The 20414-nt window shown below is 45.0% G+C and overlaps 1 protein-coding gene across 7 annotated transcripts in view; it reads left to right on the forward strand.

The window, feature by feature from the left end:
• The first annotated feature begins 2146 nt into the window (after positions 1-2146).
• Positions 2147-20414, forward strand: part of LOC109909201 (protein Aster-B) — a 139937-nt gene continuing 121669 nt past the window's right edge. For 4 of the 7 annotated variants that reach the window (XM_031795580.1, XM_031795582.1, XM_031795583.1 and 1 more), the window contains exons 1-3: positions 2148-2487; positions 10793-10882; positions 11083-12340. In XM_031795580.1, the coding sequence (XP_031651440.1) occupies positions 11922-12340 (419 nt within the window). In that variant the 5' untranslated portion in view covers positions 2148-2487; positions 10793-10882; positions 11083-11921. Of the gene's footprint in view, positions 2488-10792; positions 10883-11053; positions 12341-20414 lie in introns of all 7 variants that reach the window. The other 3 variants (XM_031795584.1, XM_031795585.1, XM_031795581.1) reach the window with 2 other exon arrangements.

A 20414-nucleotide genomic window follows, 5' to 3' on the forward strand; every position in this document is an offset into this window, starting at 1 on the left:
TGAAACTGGAGATGAAAACTGACACAAATACTTTTTTCTGCCGGTTTGGACTTAATTTAATTTCCTCCTCTGTAAATAAAATTTCCATTTTATTTGCTCTCTTATAACATACCTTTTTCCTTTCAATCAAGCTAAAGTAAACCGACAGCCACTTGCAATAACCCTTAGGAAGTAGTACAGATTGATCACTTGGCTGGCACAGACAACACCGGATACAACCCAGGATATTCTCCATGACAAAAACTGTTATTCCCATCCAACAGACATCTCTTGCTCTAACAGGCTCAAATTATGAGGGGCATGTTGGTGGTTCACTAACTTCAGACAAGGAGCCAAAGAGAACACATCTATTATCTGTCCCCACCTCATTGGCTAAGATGCTATTCTGGACCTGGGTCACGTGTCTCTCCCACTCAGAAATGTACAGTGGCTCCTGGCTGCTGTCAGTTTTAATAGGGAAAACTGACTGGAACCATGGAGGAGATGGAAACGCTCCGCTCCTTCAATAGAAACATTGTTTAGCAAAGTTATCAATAGCGGCAGAGTGGCCATTGCCAGATAGAAGGCTTGAATTTGACCAACCACACACAGGTCACATTGAGGAGCTTAGCGCTCTTGTGAGGAGGAGGTGGTGACACACACACACAGACGTCCACTCTGTTGTCTATGGCCTTTTAATCCTTTGTTCTGAAAGAGGCGGAAAGGTCAGGATTAGCATCAGGGTCTATGACATAACTATCTATCATAGAGATTTCACTGTCACTATATGAGCCATGTTTCCCTCTGAACTCAATATCAGTGCAACACAATTGTGAAATGTGATGTAAATGAGACAAAAAATGTGTCATTAACATCAGTAGTTGTTTGCCAGACACCACTAAAGGTTATCCCAAACACCATTGAATGCCAAGACATGAGATTACACCAGTGCCACCAGTTCTTCCTTTACGCAGACTATGTGATACTCGTAGCCCGTGACTGCCTAGAGGGCCAAAAATAAATAAATAAACTCAGTCGGGGTCTCAATTTACTGTTGAGATTTAGAAAAGGAGAATTCACAAGGTGCAATTTCGACATTTGGTAGTGCATCAGCCGTTTTCAACTTCTTATGACATTCAATTAGCCCATGTCAGCTAACATTGCTAGGTAAGGTAGTTTAGCCATCTATCTAAACCTTGTGGTTGGCCTAATCATTACCGGACATGCAGGGCATGTTCCCAGGGGCCCTGACATCCAGGGGGCCCCCGTTGATATTGCCGCCAAAGTCATGGAAAAAAATGCATAGAATTGCAGAAAATTGGCTTTAAAACTGCAACATTTTCTCTGCCCCATGGCAAAATGTGTAGAATTAGGATGGAAATTGTGCGTTAGGCAGGTACAGTGGTTAATTTTTGGAGGGAAATTCTAAACTAAAACTAACAACCAATTATGCCCACAACACGATAGTTAGAAATGTCCAATGCACCTGTCAGTTTGAATACAAAAAAAGGCACATTTCTGTATCCTTGTAGAATCTGACCATCTGGCAGCTGTTTCTCTCGTGGTGCCAAGTTCCGGGTAAAGAGCTCTGTGTGGATGTCTCCTGGGCTGGGTGCCACAACTAAGAGTCACTGACTCTGGCTCCACTGTCTGGTGGTAGTTTAACTGTTGCTAACACAGTCTGAGAGAGAATGTTGTAGTAACATTTTGTGCAACATCATATATAGCTGTCGGTTTTTAAAGGGTGGTTGTATCACATTGAACATTGAGGTAGAGTATGTATCTGTCTCCCTGGACTCATATACCTCATGTAAGTGAAATGGGGGGACATGGTGATGATGATGATTGATTGTGGAAAGATTGTCAAAGTTGTGAATCTGAATAGCATTAGGAAATTAAACAATGTGTAGGCATATTTAGGAAGACCTACCTCACACATTTAGGATGTTTCTGAGTTTGTGGGAAACATGTATTTAATCTCGATAACTAAGAGGTTAAAATGAGGGAGGTCAGTTTACTGTTTTGGTCAGCAGCATGTGCTTGCAACTGATAGGTCACTGGGCAGTGGTCTGCTCTCTCTGGCTCCGAGAGGCGGGGAATGATTGCTTGGATCCAGAGTAATGGATTCTGCCCCGCCTACAAGATGCGCTGATTGTTCTTGTTTGTTCAACAATCAACTTCCCAGTGCGCACTGAACTACTCCGCGTCAATTTCACGTTCATTGAATAGCCTTCTCAAAATTGTTGATGTTGAGGAAACATTTTACAACTTTGAAGAACATATTGAAGGTAAAGCACATTGAAATACAGATAACGATTATGGAATAGGCTTTATTGGCGTTTTTCTCTATATAGCCACACGGTCAACTTCAACAAATTGATAGGCTAAATCAATGAAATCGTACGCTAAACAATGAAATATAAGGATGGAGGCAATTTAATATTTCATGTTATAACTGAGACATCAACGCGTCACACTGGCCACGGTTTGTGCAGGACCTCTGCAAAGGTAGGATATTATTTTCCTTCAGCATACAACATTCGTTGTTCACTTGTTGACATTCATTACATCCTACGAGTATAAGTTAGTTTGAGTGAACATCGATGTGGGTAATAGAAATATCATGCATCGACTGTCATGTCAAAAATACAGTATCTGCTTCTGCCATGACTTGAGTCGCATCGTTTCTTTATAACATAATCATATTGCTTGGCATGCCTGGCAGTGTTAAAACAAATAACAGTTATTAGGCGTATCACTTCATTGAAAACGTTTTCAAAGACCATAACTCAGGATCCTCTTAAACACTTTTTTAATGTCTATAATGAACTAATCAGACTTTCCATATGGGCAGTAATTAATATTGGGAGGCTGGGTGTGTGATACCCACTAGTCAGTTGGACAGGTTGCTGACATTCTGCACATAGCTCCTCTCTCTATTGGCTTTGTAACATGACCCCCCAGCCAGCTGTTATGCAGGGCAGCATGTGTGCAGCGCAACAACTGGAGGAATACCCATAGGGGTCCCCAGTCCTTCTCTCTCCAGTCCTACCCTTGTGCCTCTGATTCTGCATGTTTCTAAACACTCCTTTGTATGCATTTACCCCATAAAGCCTTTGTACACTAACTAAACCTTTCTCTCTGTACCGTAGGCTCTACCAATAATATGTGCTATCTCCATTTCATTCTGAGTGAAACTCTCTCGGGATGCATGCAGTATGAATGTAGCGAACACTGGCTCTCATCCTAGCCAACTCATAGCTTCTCACAGCCAGACTCTCTCAGCCTCAGACAGCTTCTCTTATTCTGTAATGTGTCAGGCCTGGGAAAGTGTGTCTCTAGCTCACAGGAAGTGTCAGTCAGGGCCCTTTCTCTTTCTGTCATATTGAAACTACAATGTTTTCTTCACAGATAAAATAAGTTCACAAACCTCCTCCCACACTGCAGTGCCAGGTGGCTTGGAGGCAAAAATGTCCATTCATTAGAATCCACATAATAATCCTGTTGCTGCAGGATTATTTCCCTGCTGTAGCATACTCGCTCAAATATCCTACATCTGTACTAGAGAGTTGGAGATACTCTGAAGTGGCTGGTGGTGAAGAAGCATGGGAACGGTTTGTCCGAGAGACTGTGGCGGCACTAATGACTTCTATGGAAATGACAGAGTCAGACTGGCCTTAAAAGGCATTGTTTGTTTGAGATGACCTGAACCAAAATGTCACTTCTGAAAAGGATTCAGTGATTGGTCTGCCTGTTTGTAGCTGGACATAATGTGTGGTTTTGACAGAATGTTAAAGATGTCTATAACACCATTACCATGTAGGATGATTAATACTGTAAACCTGTCTTCTCTACACACTACAAATTAGCCATATCTAGTTAAACCTCTCTCTTCATTCAGTCAATCAATCAATCAAATGTATTTATAAAGCTCTTTTTACATCAGCCAATCTCACAAAGTGCTATACAGAAACCCAGCCTAAAACCCCAAACAGGAAGCAATTCAGATGTATAAGCACGGTCGCTAGAAAGGCAGGAACCTAGGAAGAAACCTAGAGAGGAGCCAGGCTCTGAAGGGTGGCCAGTCCTCTTCTGTCTGTGCCAGGTGGAGATTCTAACAGTACATGGCCAAGATGTTCAAATGTTCATTGATGACCAGCAGGGTCAAATAATAATAATCACAGTGGTTGTAGAGGGTGCAACAGGTCAGCACCTCAGGAGTCAGTTGCCTTTTCATACCCAATCATTGAGTTCGAGACAGCAGGTGGGTAGAGAGAGAATTGAAAACAGCAGGCCCAGGACAAGGTAGCACGTCCGGTGATCAGGTCAGGGTTCCATAGTATGTAGACTGGAGACAGGAGGGGTCAGTAAACACTGTAGCCCCGCCCGACGATACAGGGCCAGCCAGGCAGGATATAACCCCACCAACTTTGCCAAAGTAAAGCTCCCACATCACTAGAGAGAGCTCTTCAAACCACCAACTTACTACCCTGAGACATGGCCGAGTATAGCCCACGAAGATCTCCCCCACGGTACAAACCCGAGGGGGGCGCCAACCCGGACAGGAAGATCACATCAGTGACTCAACCCACTCAAGTGAGTGGGTTGATCACCCCTCCTAGGAATGGCATGGAAGAGCAGCAGTAAGCCAGTGACTCAGCCCCCGTAATAGGTTTAGAGGCAGAGAATCCCAGTGGAGAGAGGGCAACCGGCCAGGCAGAGACAGCAAGGGCAGTTGGTCGCTCCAGTGCCTTTCCATTCACCTTCACACTCCTGGGCCAGACTACACTCACTCATAGGACCTACTGAAGAGGTGAGTCTTCAATAAAAACTTTAAGGTCGAGACCAAGTCTGCGTCTCGCACATAGATAGGCAGACCATTCCATAAAAATGGGGCTCTATAGGATAAAGCCCTGCCTCCGGCTGTTTGCTTAGACATTCTAGGTACAATAATGAGGCCTGCGTCTTGTGACCGTAGCGTATGTGTTGCTATGTACGGCAGGACCAAATTGGAGCAAGCCCATGTAATGCTTTGTAGGTTAACAGTAAAACCTTGAAAACAGCCCTGGCCTTAACAGGAAGCCAGTGAAGAGAGGCTAGCACTGGAGTAATATGATATTTTTTCTCTTTTTTTTTTATGGCCATGAAAGCAATTCCTTCTAGTTATCACAAACCAGTTATCGCAAACACATCACTTAAACCTATATAGAAGATAGAATGTGGATAATAGAGCATATCAAACCCAAATAGACTGTGTCAAATGATTTGTTGGAACAAATCACATCTATTAAGCGTAAATGAATGTGCCGTCATCAAATTCATTCCTAACAGGCTCAATCAGGCTTAATAACCCAGACATTTCCTCCTGTGATTAAACAAACACTGTCGGTCTGGTGAAAGCTCACCTTTCACTGTTTTGGAATGAGACTGTGTTAAAGCTTGTCTGTCTGACTGACTATTTCACTCACAGCATACAGTGTCACATGTTCCACACCCCAATCTGGGCCCATGTAGGTGTCCACACTGGAGCAAGTGCTATTTTTAGAACACACAGAATACTGTAAATAAAAGATGAAAGCTCTCCTTTCCTCCATAGATGTGGACCAAAACAACATTCAGCTCTTTTTAGGACGGATAGTCAGAGGTAGACATAAGTATTCAATGCCAGGCTGATTAGTTGTGATGCACTTCATCAAGCAGAGTTTGGTTTAGGATGGCACTTTAATGTGTGTAGTGTGAAGATACAGTCACAGTACAAGGCCCTCAATGCACACAAGTATACCTTTGGAGAGTGTTGGTATGATATGAATCCTTGTAGCCATTGATGTAAGATTCATGCGACAGATAAACATAGTACAGATACTTTCCAGAGGCATTTAAAATGCTATTTATGTTTACACAGGATGTTTCTGCGTAACTAATTTCTATCTGTGGTCCATTTCGATTGTCATGTACCATCTGAGAGGCCTGTAGCGTACTGTGAGGCCTGTAGCGTACTGTGAGGCCTGTGGGATCTGTAGCGTACTGTGAGTCCTGTAGCGTACTGTGAGGCCTGTAGCATACTGTGAGGCCTGTAGCGTACTGTGAGGCCTGTTGCGGTCTATAGCGTACTCTGAGGCATGTGGGATCTGTAGCGTACTGTGAGGCCTGCAGCGTACTGTGAGGCATATGGGATCTGTAGCGTACTGTGAGGCCTGTAGCGTACTGTGAGGCCTGTAGCGTACTGTGAGCCATGTAGCGTTCTGTGAGGTCTGTAGCGTACTGTGAGGCATTTGGGATCTGTAGCGTACTGTGAGGCCTGTAGCGTACTGTGAGGCCTGTAGCGTACTGTGAGGCCTGTAGCGTACTGTGAGGCATTTGGGATCTGTAGCGTACTGTGAGGCCTGTAGCGTACTGTGAGGCATTTGGGATCTGTAGCGTACTGTGAGGCCTGTAGCGTACTGTGAGCCCTGTAGCGTACTGTGAGGCCTGTAGCGTACTGTGAGGCATTTGGGATCTGTAGCGTACTGTGAGGCCTGTAGCGTACTGTGAGGCCTGTAGCGTACTGTGAGGCCTGTAGCGTACTGTGAGGCCTGTAGCGTACTGTGAGGCATTTGGGATCTGTAGCGTACTGTGAGGCATTTGGGATCTGTAGCGTACTGTGAGGCCTGTAGCGTACTGTGAGCCCTGTAGCATTCTGTGAGCATTCTGCAATGTTTGAATATTTTATGAGTGATAGTACCTACAGTATGTTCGTAATTGTTTGTTTGTTGTTCATGTAGCTTACTTTTGTCAGTCTCATTTTCTTGTTGTTAGTAGTTACTATCTTGTCTCATTGCTACAACTCCCATACGGGCTCGGGAGAGACATGCGTCCTCCGAAACACAACCCAACAAAGCCGCACTGCTCCTTAACACAGCAAACATCCAACCCGGAAGCCAGCCGCCCCAACGTGTCGGAGGAAACACTGTGCACCTAGCAACCTGGTCAGTGTGCACTGCGCCCAGCCCGCCACAGGAGTCGCTAATGCGCAATGAGACAAGGATATACCTACCGGCCAAACCCTCCCTAACCCGGACGACGCTAGGCCAATTGTGTGCCGTCCCATGGACCTCCCGGTCTCGGCCGGCTGCGACAGAGCCTGGGCTCGAACCCAGAGTCTCTGGTGGCACAGCTAGCACTGCGATGCAGTGCCTTAGACCACTGCTCCACCCGGGAGGCCCGTCTGTCTAATTTTCAAGTCGTAGCTTTGTTTGATGACTCGAGTCCACTGGCGATCTGTATCAGTAGTTCATCTGGCAGTATGGTCACTGTGGATCAAAGTATGATTCTCCTTGAAGAGGAGTCCTAGACATGCAGTAGACATGCAGTAGGAACTAGGGTATAGCCTGAAAGTCTTTGACAAAGGTATAAATCACAGCAGAGCACTAGAGCCCGCAGGCAGCTCTGTCCTCCACAGCACCAGCTGTTTCACTCGCACACTCTGACTTCCTGCCATGCTGAGAGGAGAGCGGACTACTCTTATCAGTCAGAGATGCTACCATAGCTCTATTATAGTTTAGGCTTATAGAAAAGATGTTGACGATAATTCATGATAGCCCTGTGTGTGATACTTACAGGTAGTACGGTCAAAGTACTTCAAAGTATCTATTTTCTGAGTATTAACCATGCTTTGCACCACAGGAGTTTATTTAATTCTCTGAGAGCAGGCAGGACAATGAAATGTTCAGCTATGTATCCTCTGTGATCTCTCTCTGAATGGTGTAAAAGTCTGATTGCAGTACTTAGAGCTGCTGTTCTGTTCTCACCAGAGCCTTACATCATGTGCTTTTCCATGAAAGTCTTAATGATCGTTAACATGACTCTGTAATCTGCACATGCTTTGTTACTGCGTGCTGTTGACATAGCGATGGACAAACAATAAAATGGGGAGAAGACAGAACAATACTGTGAAACGTTTGATGGTCAGAAATGAGGCATGAAAGGAGGCTAGCGGTCAAGTAGTCAGACTGTAGCGCAGAGCGGTGGACCACCGCGGTCCAAGTAATGGAAAATAGCCATCTATGTCTCAGCTGTAACAGCAAAGTGACTCTGTGGTGGGTCCAGCTGTTGGACCTAATAATGTACACCAGGCACAATAAATGATGAGGGCATTTGAGGTTCCTCCATCTGTGCCTGATGGCCTCGAGTCGCCGCACGTTCCTTTTTAGGGGGAGGCCAGCATCTTAGGAAGGCTCGGGGACAGTGTGGTCTTCTGTACCGCTTTGTTCCTTTTCTTTAGCATATTTATTAATCATTTCCATGTGCACTTTCATGTAGAAACCATATGTTATATGCAGTGGCGATTTTAGCATGTACATCTTGGTGGGGCATCTTTGATGCGTGTCAGGTGGTAAACAGAGCCCTGAATGATGCATTGCCACTGGTTATATGACTTCACTGTTGTGCTGTTACAGTGGAATATAACACCTTATTAATGAAGTGACTGTATAGAGGTGAGACCACTCTTCTCCTCCTGTCTCTTCATTCTTAGCACCAGCCTCTCGTTTAGTGGTGGTTACATCACCTGTTCACCTGAGCATGTCCAGGGCGACCGGAACGTGTGAAGCGGTAAAGAGAATTTATAAAGCATGTATAATGCATGCTGTTTTCCCACTGCCACGCTGAGCCTGCCAACAGGTTGGTCTGTGGAGAGGGGGGGTGAGGGTTGATTTAGAGATGTGGGGGGGTAGCTGTGGAGCACGCTCAGACCGGACTAGATGAAAGGTCTAAAGGTGTCCCGCAGTGTCACCACGAGTCTCCGTTTCCCCCGGTAACTTAATCTGCTGCTGATGAGTCACGGACACAATCACCTTGGAATTTGACACCTGGATGAGAGGTGTGTGTGCGTGAATTGCCGCTCTCTATTGTACTACCTTCCAACTTTAAAGGCATAATCGACCTGAAGAGTGATATTTTAATTTCTCCCAAATTTGCTGTCGATCGTTTCACAGATTGTGGGACGTTTGTTCATTACCGTCTGTATTGTTATTACCTAGCATAAAAATAATTGGATGGCTAAGACCTGAAGGTGAACTGGCTCCACATTGTCCTCCTTTTAATAGGTCATTTGACAGAATAATACATTCAGTAGTGTACAGTGGAGTGTTGTGTAGAAAACCAGCTGATATTACATGGTACAGTATCGTACTGTAGGCAGCTTTTGGAAACAATTTTTTTGTTTGTTTTTTTACCCCCTTTTTCTCCCCAATTTCGTGGTATCCAATTGCTGGTAGTTACTTCTTGTCTCATCGCTACAACTCCCGCACGGACTCGGGAGAGGAGAAGGTCGAGAGCCATGCGTCCTCAGAAACACAACCCAACCAAGCCGCACTGCATCTTAACACAGTGCGCATCCAACCCGGAAGCCAGCCACACCAATGTGTTGGAGGAAACACAGTACACCTAGCGACCTGGTCAATGTGCACTGCGCCCATTCGCTAGTGCACGATGAGACAAGGATATCCCTCCTGGCCAAACCCTCCCTAACCCGGACGACGCTAAGCCAATTGTGTGCCGCCCCATGTGCCTCCCGGTAGCGGCCGGCTGCTACAGAGCCTGGGCTTGAACCCAGAGACTCTGGTGGCACAGCCTTAGACCACTGCGCCACCCGGAAGGCACAAAACAGTTTTTGATGTAGTGTCTTCTAGTTCATCATTGGCTGCTAGTAATATTTGTACTGATCTCCAGATAGCCCAATATTTGACCACGGCACCCAGGTGAATGTTATCTCTTGGGGCCAGTGCTGGCTCAGTGATTTGAATCGCTAGATTTCTTTACTATGTCTCAAATTCAGTTGCAAATGCAACACCTTGGCACATTCATCCATCAATCTTTCCAGTTGTTGTAGTAGGCTAGGTCATATAAATACAATTCATCTAACGAAGGTATTATTGTTTCAGTTTTATACAGGTTACAGACCTCTTAAAGTTTGAACTTTGAACATTCAAGATTTTAAAAGTTTGTTTGGAAGCGGAAAACATCCTCTTCCACTATCAAAGACCAACTTGATTTACAAGATCAAGGCCTGTACTTTTATATAGAATAAGCAGAATAAGCTATTTCTGCATAACGTTTTCAATACTGTATATTAGTCAATATGACGAGGTTTAGGTCATGGAAAAACTGGCTTGTTCAACCCAGATAGTTATGATTACCATTGACTTCTCTGTTTGTCTGCTGTGCTCTGACCTACAGGCAACTGCCAAAATAATGGAAACACTTGAGTGAATGTTGGTGTTTCCTTTATTTTGGTATTTACCTGTATATCTTCTGTGGGTTGGTTCAACAGCCAGTCTGCTTTAGTGGTTATTTCTACCCACGCTGTCTCTTCACACTGTTTATAAAGAGGCCATGGAGCAGGCTTGTTGACACATAAAACTGTTAGTGTTGTTGACAGATACAGCCGTTTGAGTGTGTCATAGAGGACATGAAACCTGCCTGTTAGAGTGTGGGGTAGAGGACAGGAAACTTGCCTGCTCCATACAGTAACAATGGAAGGCTAGAGCTCCATTCTGCAGTAACAGGTTATTTCTTCATCAAAGCCTTGTCTTCTTCATACCCCCATGTCTCAGATATTTACATTTTCCCCATGGCAATATCACTTACCCATCACACAGTTTAACAAATACATCTGCTACTTAAATACAGTGATCGTCAATGTGTCTTTGGGGCTATGTACAGTATATTACACGGTGAGTATATCTGAACCTAATACTACAATTCCCTCTGCATTTGTACAGTGTAATGTAGACTTGAGCACATGGCTAGTGGTTCAAAACTTCTCTTATTATAGTAAGGTGTATGGTGGTGGACTCAGACAGTGGAGACACAGAGTAGCACTGCCTGCTAACTGCATTACATGGAGATCCCAGTGTAAGAACAGGTTAGTGTAAATGAGAGTGTGTGTGTGTGTGAGTGTGTCCCTCTACATATTTGTTTGTGTGTGTTTTCTGTCTGTGTTCATTGTGTTTCCTGGGTGCATGTTTGTGTGCGTGTCTTTGTGTGTGTGTGCGTGCGTGTGTGTGTGTCTGCTTTGCTGTGTCATCGCCCTCAGCACCCCTATCACCTCCCTCTAACCTGTAGGAAGTGTATGTGCGGAGCCAGAGAGGACAGCGGAACACTGGCGCTCCAGACGACGGACTGCAAGAGCCTACCCAACCTACAACACAGGCATGGGACAGTAACCAATAACCTGGAGCATACAGTACAGCATACAGTATAGAGCTCATCTTTTCGGTCAACTTCAAGACTGGAGGGTTGCTGATACTTGGAGTCTTCCTGTCTAGCATTGGGAGTAGCAGACAGTCAGTCCTAGCAGCCAACAGTGGACAGTAGGCAGCCAGCGAGCAGAGGGAGCGAGTGAGCTGTGAATGTTTAAGTGTGTAACTGGGCCTGCCAGTCCCGGGGCAGAGCGGAGGGGTACTGTTACACTCCCTGACAGACCTTATACATGTTTCATCTGCTCCTTGGAGAACAGACGCCCCCTTTGTTGTCTCATCCATCCGTCTCTCCTGGCCCGAGACGCTGCTGCAAACCGCTAGTCTCGCCGTCGCCCGACGACCAGCAACAGCCACACATCTCCCCACAGCTGAGGACCAGGCCAGGCCCAGGGTATCTGAAGGGTTCACCTGTAAGCTAACCTTGAAAACCAGTGGTGAGGAACCAGAAGAGGATATAAGGCTATATGAGAGATCAGTAAATGAGGACGACCCAGTATTTTTTGAGTGTGTGCTGTGCTATTGGAGCATCTTGGCACCTGACTCTCAACAACCAGCTACCGCCTCAGTTTCCGCCAACTACAGCTCCCAGCAAGCCTGCCAACTACTAAAACGGCGAGCCAGCCAGCACCTCTCCTCCAATATCCACTGTCCTAGTAGCAGTCTCTGAGTGTGATTGTGTGTCTGTGAGTCTGAGCCACGACCATGAACGAGAACTTACGGCCCCCGTCGCTCCAGTTGAGCGTCCCCCGCGATGCCCCTGCCTACTCAGATGGGGGGAATGGCGGGGCCTCGGATGGTCCTGTGTGGTCAAGCTCGTCCACCCCAACACTACGACGCAAGCGCTTCAAGATGCGGCGCATGAAGAACGTGCCCAGCGAGAGAGAGAAGGAGAAAGACAGGGGCAGGCTGGTGAATGGGTGGCTAGTCTCTACCCGCTCCCACTCGGACTCCAAGGAGTACCTGCAGCTGCCCTCCATCGAGATCACCCCATCAAGTGACGAGGATGGGGCCACCTGGTCCAACTGCTCTACGCCCAGCGCCTCACCCCGACGCAAGCGCTTCCTGCTCCGCAAGTGGCTGAGGGTGAGAGAGAAGAAGGAGCACGCCGGCAGCGAGAGCAGGTTGGTATGGAGTATTACCTCCCCCAAACTTAAACTTCTCTTTTCTTCCCTCCTATTTCTCCCTTAAACCCTTCATGCTGCTTTGAGCCTGCTGTCACTGTTCACTAACATTTTAGCCAGTACTAACACTAACAGAAAGAACCTTGTCAAGGTCCTTGTCATGTTAGAATGTCTGTTTTTTAAAATTGAGCTGTAAGATCGAATAAGAATCACAGGTTTATGATCGTGAGGCAGCAGCCTGCTGCCCATTGTGCTGCCCACAAAATCAATGCTGCCCATTGTATTCAACATTATATATATATATATATATATGTTTTACACACACCACGAGGCAGGAATAGAAGCTGTCAGTTAAAAGCTGTCAGTAGCGCCTGTTCAAATGCAGTGTTCAAATGCACCATGAGCTAGAGGTAACAAAAATCATTCTGAAAATCCCTGCTGAACTGCACATAGCTGTATTTAGAGAACATAGAGGCCGAGGGTCAGTGGATTCAAGCAGTCTAATGATTTGGTTACTGTGCATTACCATGTAAAGAGCCCCATGATCACTAGTTTCAAGTTATATTGTTACATGCACAGGATACAGCAGGTGTAAAACAGTATAGTGGAATGCTTAACCTCTGCGCTATTTCCTAATATTCCACAATAGAAGTAGTAATATAGAAAATAACTAAAACACTTGAAATGCAAGACACTTGAAATGCAAGACAACACAAAAAAAGAAAAGAACAAGAATGCAGTTATATACAGGTCTTACAGTATACACATCAAATCCAATTTTATTGGTGACATACACATGGTTAGCAGATGTTAATGCGAGGGTAGCGAAATGCTTGTGCTTCTAGTTCCGACCATGCAGTAATATCTAACAAGTACCTTAATCCCACATGTGTAAAGGAATTAATAAGAATATGTACATATAAATATGTGGATGAGCGATGGTCGAACGGCATAGGCAAGATGCAGTAGATGGTATAGAGGACAGTATATACATATGAGATGAGTAATGTAGGGTATGTAAACATTATATAAAGTGACATTGTTTAAAGTGACTAGTGATACATATATTACATCCAATTTTGAATTATTAAAGTGGCTAGAGATTTGAGTCAGTATGTTGGCAGCAGCCACTCAATGTTAGTGATGGCTGTTTAACAGTCTGATGGCCTTGAGATAGAAGCTGTTTTTCAGTCTCACGTTCCCAGCTTTGATGCACCTGTACTGACCTCGCGGGGTGAACGGGCAGTGGCTCAGGTGGTTGTTGAACTTGATGATCTTTTTGGCCTTCCTGTGACATCAGGTGGTGTAGGTGGCCTGGAGGGCAGGTAGTTTGCCCCCGGTGATGCGTTGTGCAGACCTCACTACCCTCTGCAGAGCCTTGCGGTTGTGGGCGGAGCAGTTGTCGTACCAGGCGGTGATACAGCCCGACATGATGCTCTTGATTGTGCATCTGTAAAAGTTTGTGAGTGCTTTTGGTTACAAGTTAATTTCTTCAGCCTCCTGAGGTTGAAGAGGCGCTGTTGAGCCTTCTTCTTCTTCACGCCGTCTTTCTGGGTGGACCATTTCAGTTTGTCTGTGATCTGTACGCCGAGGAACTTAAAACTTTTCACCTTCTCCACTCTACTGTCCCGTCGATGTGGATAGGGGGGTGCTCCCTCTGCTGTTTCCTGAAGTACATGATCATCTCCTTTGTTTTGCTGACGTTGAGTGTGAGGTTGTTTTCCTGACACCACACTCCGAGGGCCCTCACCTCCTCCCTGTAGGCTGTCTTGTCGTTGTTGGTAATCAAGCCTACCACTGTAGTGTTGTCTGCAAACTTGATTGAGGTGTGCATGGCCACGCAGTCATGGGTGAACAGGGAGTACAGGAGAGGGCTGAGAGCGCACCCTTGTGGGGCCCCAGTGTTGAGGATCAGCGGGGTGGAGATGTTGTTTCCTACCCTCACCACTTGGGGGTGGCTCGTCAAAGTCCAGGACCCAGTTGCACAGGTCGGGGTCGAGACCCAGGGTGGGTGACGCGTTTGGAGGGTACTAGGGTGGGTGACGAGTTTGGAGGGTACTATGGTGTTAAATGCTGAGCTGTAGTCGATGAACAGCATTCTTACATAGGTATTCCTCTTGTCCAGATGGTTTAGGGCAGTGTGCAGTGTGATTGCGATTGCGTCGTCTGTGGACCTATTGGGGCGGTAAGCAAATTGGAGTAGATAAGGTCTTACCGTATACACAGGTATTGCCATATACACAGGTATTGCCATATACACAGGTATTACAGTATATACAGGTCAGTCCAGTGCCAGCACTGTTAATACAATGTGCAGGGGTTCTTGAGTGATTAAGGAAGGAATATACATGTATAGTGCATTCGGAAAGTATTCAGGCTCCTTGACTTTCTCCACGTTTTGTTACGTTGCAGCAATATATCTTTTTTGCTCATCAATCTGCACACAATACCCCATAATGACAAAGCAAAAACTTTTTTTCCCTTTTTTTTTTACAAATATAAAAAATAAAATAAGAAAATATCTAATTTCCATAAGTATTCTGACCCTTTACTCAGTACTTGTTGAAGCACCTTTGGCAGCAATTACAGCCTCTAGCCTTCTTGGGTATGATGCAACAAAGCTTTGCACACCTGTATTTGGGGAGTTTTTCCCATTCTTCTCTGCAGACCCTCTCAAGCTCTATCAGGTTGGATGGGGAGCGTTGCTGCACAGCTATTTTCAGGTCTCTTCAGAGATGTTTGAACTGGTTCAAGTCCGGGTGCTGGCTGGGTCGTTGTCCTGTTGGAAGGTGAACCGTCACCCCAGTCTTTCCCTCGATCCTGATTCATCTCCAGTACATTACTCTACAGTAGATTACAGTTTTTTTAAATACAGTATTGTAGAACAGAATACACTGTACTTTACTGTACTGCACTATAGTCTACTGTACCGAACTATACTGTGCTATACTATGTTGTCCAAACTTGTCAAACATAAACAACTATGATGGGTACAGAATTGATCACAAATCATTTTGATATCAATCATTATTCTAATGAGCTCCACCCCCAAACAAAGCCAGTCTTCTTCTTTGGGAGTGGCAATCATTAGAATAATAGCCAGTTTAATTGGACAGATATACACTGCTCAAAAAAATAAAGGGAACACTTAAACAACACAATGTAACTCCAAGTCAATCACACTTCTGTGAAATCAAACTGTCCACTTAGGAAGCAACACTGATTGACAATAAATTTCACATGCTGTTGTGCAAATGGAATAGACAACAGGTGGAAATTATAGGCAATTAGCAAGACACCCCCAATAAAGGAGTGGTTCTGCAGGTGGTGACCACAGACCACTTCTCAGTTCCTATGCTTCCTGGCTGATGTTTTGGTCACTTTTGAATGCTGGTGGTGCTTTCACTCTAGTGGTAGCATGAGAAGGAGTCTACAACCCACACAAGTGGCTCAGGGAGTGCAGCTCATCTAGGATGGCACATCAATGCGAGCTGTGGCAAGAAGGTTTGCTGTGTCTGTCAGCGTAGTGCCCAGAGCATGGAGGCGCTACCAGGAGACAGGCCAGTACATCAGGAGACGTGGAGGAGGCCGTAGGAGGGCAACAACCCAGCAGCAGGACCGCTACCTCCGCCTTTGTGCGAGGAGGAGCAGGAGGAGCACTGCCAGGGCCCTGCAAAATTACCTCCAGCAGGCCACAAATGTGCATGTGTCCGCTCAAACGGTCAGAAACAGACTCCATGAGGGTGGTATGAGGGCCCGACGTCCACAGGTGGGTTTGTGCTTACAGCCCAACACCGTGCAGGACGTTTGGCATTTACCAGAGAACACCAAGATTGGCAAATTCGCCACTGGCGCCCTGTGCTCTTCACAGATGAAAGCAGGTTCACACTGAGCACATGTGACAGACGTGACAGAGTCTGGAGACGCCATGGAGAACGTTCTGCTGCCTGCAACGTCCTCCAGCATGACCGGTTTGGCAGTGGGTCAGTCATGGTGTGGGGTGGAATTTATTTGGGGGGCCGCACAGCCCTCCATGTGCTCGCCAGAGGTAGCCTGACTGCCATTAGGTACCGAGATGAGATCCTCAGACCCCTTGTGAGACCATATGCTGGTGCGGTTGGCCCTGGGTTCCTCCTAATGCAAGACAATGCTAGACCTCATGTGGCTGGAGTGTGTCAGCAGTTCCTGCAAGAGGAAGGCATTGATGCTATGGACTGGCCCGCCCGCTCCCTAGACCTGAATCCAATTGAGCACATCTGGGACATCATGTCTCGCTCCATCCACCAACGCCACGTTGCACCACAGACTGTCTAGGAGTTGGCGGATGCTTTAGTCCAGGTCTGGGAGGAGATCCCTCAGGAGACCATCCGCCACCTTATCAGGAGCATGCCCAGGCGTTGTAGGGAGGTCATACAGGCACGTGGAGGCCACACACACTGCTGAGCCTCATTTTGACTTGTTTTAAGGACATTACATCAAAGTTGGATCAGCCTGTAGTGTGGTTTTCCACTTTAATGTTGAGTGTGACTCCAAATCCAGACCTCCATGGGTTGATAAATTTGATTTCCATTGATAATTTTTGTGTGATTCTGTTGTCAGCACATTCAACTATGTAAAGAATTATTTAAGTATTTAATAAGAATATTTCATTCATTCAGATCTAGGATGTGTTATTTTAGTGTTCCCTTTATTTTTTTGAGCTAGACACTAGTTAGCAATTGCGCTAGCGCTAGTTCACAACTTCTTCAAATTGCACGCAGAGACATAGAAGTGGTATCTACGAGTTCATCTGACTCTGGAGAAGTAGATAAAGGGCCTCATTGCCAAAATCCCTAAGTTTCCCCTTGTTTTTTGTCTTCCACAAAATTTAAATCACAGTGCAGGTATCCCAAAACTACCACTAACAGGTCCCGATCATTATCATCATAAAAAAATATATAATCTTTAACTAATTCCTAACGCAACACTGCTGTAATGTTAGTAATAGATATGCATCTTTCAAATGATTTGCCAAGGATATAAAGCGCTCCGCACATGCACAAGACTGGTTGCGGGAGACAATGCACGCAAATGGATTTAGAATTTTGGAATATTTATACCTTACAGTTGAGACGTTGAGCGTCCATAATCTCGATGTTAATTTTGGCCAAAACACTGCAGACTCAAGTGATCACTATCGAACACAACAGAAAGTAGCTACTTGATAAAGGCCTTAAGGGCCAAGTGTTCGGTTTGAGATTCTGCCATTAACTGCAGTAGATAACTTTATTGCCCTCTAGTGGTCATATTCAATATGCCCAAAATACGCAATAGGAACGTATTCTGCATTGTGCTCCTGGAATTTATGAATATTTCTTATTGTTTTAATGGAAAACCCCTAATAGCCAGTGTGTAGAGTTAAACATGCGAAGGGGGATATTACACGTTCTACCTTTGTGTACCTATTCAGGATACATGACAATGAAGATAATGACAGGGGACCCATGATGTCATACTGTTACCATAATTCTGTTACCGGGTGTTAATCCACATCACTTACTAAATAACTAAAAGAGATGTTTTGCAAACTCAAGGTGCCATGTCATAGCTGACACCACATTCTTTCTGCAGACATCTTTGAATCTTATTTCGGGAGCAGGTAGAGGCCTGAGCTTTTGGAAAACATGGTCACCTAAAAAACTGAGGGAGATGTTATCCTCATTCTATTACCCAGCTTCACATCTGCACTGTTTTTCAAGTAAATGGTTTTTTTTTCTCGTAAAATTGACAATGGAATTTGTTAAAAGCAGTCTTGTGTATAGAGTTTTGTTTCACTTTGCAATCAATGGCTTTAGTTTGGAATACTTTTAAAGTGAAAAAAAGTATCAGCGTCATTCTGTTACCATGGCATTGCCTTACTGTTTGGAGTCACTGTCTAAGAAGCAGAGAATTCCATAGCACACATGATCATCTATTCTCAACTTCTTTCCCGTCCAGTAGAAGAACCAGTAGTTTCTCAATTTATTGACATGAGAAAAGAGCTAGTTGTAATTTGTTCTAATATGTACAGTATGTTGGACATACTGCTCTTTCATTGAAATTGTGAAAACAACGTTGATTCAATCCAGTGGGAGGTTTGCACCGGAGTAACACACAGCACACTAACATCAAGCATGTATTTCACTGTTCACCTTTATCTGTTGTTTATGAAGCATGTGACAAATAACATTTGGTTTGTCAGCAAATTACACAATAAGATGAGAACCTGCAGTGCAGACTATTCTTGTTATGTTAAGGGGAATGGAGAAGCTTCTAGTTCTGCTGGTATGTGTTCTCCCTCTCCCCTAGCAGGGAGCAGAGATGGTGGTAGTAGCAGATGGTAGACATACAGAGGGTTATTATGTCATGTCCATGCCATTTGACTGAAAACATCATATTTTACCTAGAGGCATGTGTGCATAACCCTATCAGCTCCCTAAGTTAGATAAACTGGACCATTACCATTTCAGACTAATCACATCTACAGTGGGGAGAACAAGTATTTGATACACTGTCGATTTTGCAGGTTTTCCTACTTACAAAGCATGTAGAGGTCTGTAATTTTTTATCATAGGTACACTTCAACTGTGAGAGAGAATCTAAAACAAAAATCCAGAATATCACGCTGTATGATTTTGAAGTAATTAATTAGCATGACATAAGTATTTGATACATCAGAAAAGCAGAACTTAATATTTGGTAGAGAAACCTTTGTTTGCAATTACAGAGATCATACGTTTCCTGTAGTTCTTGACCAGGTTTGCACACACTGCAGCAGGGATTTTGGCCCACTCCTCCATACAGACCTTCTCCAGATCCTTCAGGTTTCGGTGCTGTCGCTGGGCAATACGGACTTTCAGCTCCCTCCAAAGATTTTCTAATGGGTCCAGGTCTGGAGACTGGCTAGGCCACTCCAGGACCTTTTTTTTAAATTATACCTTTATTTTACTAGGCAAGTCAGTTAAGAACAAATTCTTATTTTCAATGACAGCCTAGGAACAGTGGGTTAACTGCCTGTTCAGGGGCAGAACGACAGATTTGTACCTTGTCAGCTCGGGGATTCGAACTTGCAACCTTTCGGTTACTAGTCCAATGCTCTAACCACTAGGCTACCCTGCATCCCCAAATAATGATGTTTCCACCTCCATGCTTCATGGTTGGGATGGTGTTCTTGGGGTTGTACTCATCCTTCTTCTTCCTCCAAACACGGTGAGTGGAGTTTAGACCAAAAAGCTCTATTTTTGTCTCATCAGACCACATGACCTTCTCCCATTCCTCCTCTGGATCATTCAGATGGTCATTGGCAAACTTCAGACAGGCCTGGACATGCGCTGGCTTGAGCAGGGGGACCTTGCGTGCGCTGCAGAATTTTAATCCATGACGGTGTAGTGTGTTATTAATGGTTCTCTTTGAGACTGTGGTCCCAGCTCTCTTCAGGTCATTGACCAGGTGCTGCCGTGTAGTTCTGGGCTGATCCCTCACCTTCCTCATGATCATTGATGCCCCACGAGGGGAGATCTTGCATGGAGTCCCAGACTGAGGGTGATTGACCGTCATCTTGAACTTCTTCCATTTTCTAATAATTGCGCCAACAGTTGTTGCCTTCTCACCAAGCTGCTTGCCTATTGTCCTGTAGCCCATCCCAGCCTTGTGCAGGTCTACAATTTTATCCCTGATGTCCTTACACAGCTCTCGGCCATTGTGGAGAGGTTGGAGTCTGTTTGATTGAGTGTGTGGACAGGTGTCTTTTATACAGGTAACGAGTTCAAACAGGTGCAGTTAATACAGGTAATGAGTGGAGAACAGGAAAACTAACAGGTCTGAAAAACGAACAGGTCTGTGAGAGCTGGAATTCTTACTGGTTGGTAGGTGATCAAATACTTATTTCATGCAATAAAAGGCTAATTAATTACTTAAAAATCATACAATGCTCACAGTTGAAGTGTAGCTATGATAAAAAGTACAGACCTCTACGTGCTTTGTAAGTAGGAAAACCTGCAAAATCGGCAATGTATCAAATACTTGTTCTCCCCACTGTACATCCCCCCCTTGGGAT

This window comes from Oncorhynchus kisutch, linkage group LG18, assembly GCF_002021735.2.
Source record: "Oncorhynchus kisutch isolate 150728-3 linkage group LG18, Okis_V2, whole genome shotgun sequence".
In the NCBI taxonomy this organism is placed as follows: domain Eukaryota; kingdom Metazoa; phylum Chordata; class Actinopteri; order Salmoniformes; family Salmonidae; genus Oncorhynchus; species Oncorhynchus kisutch.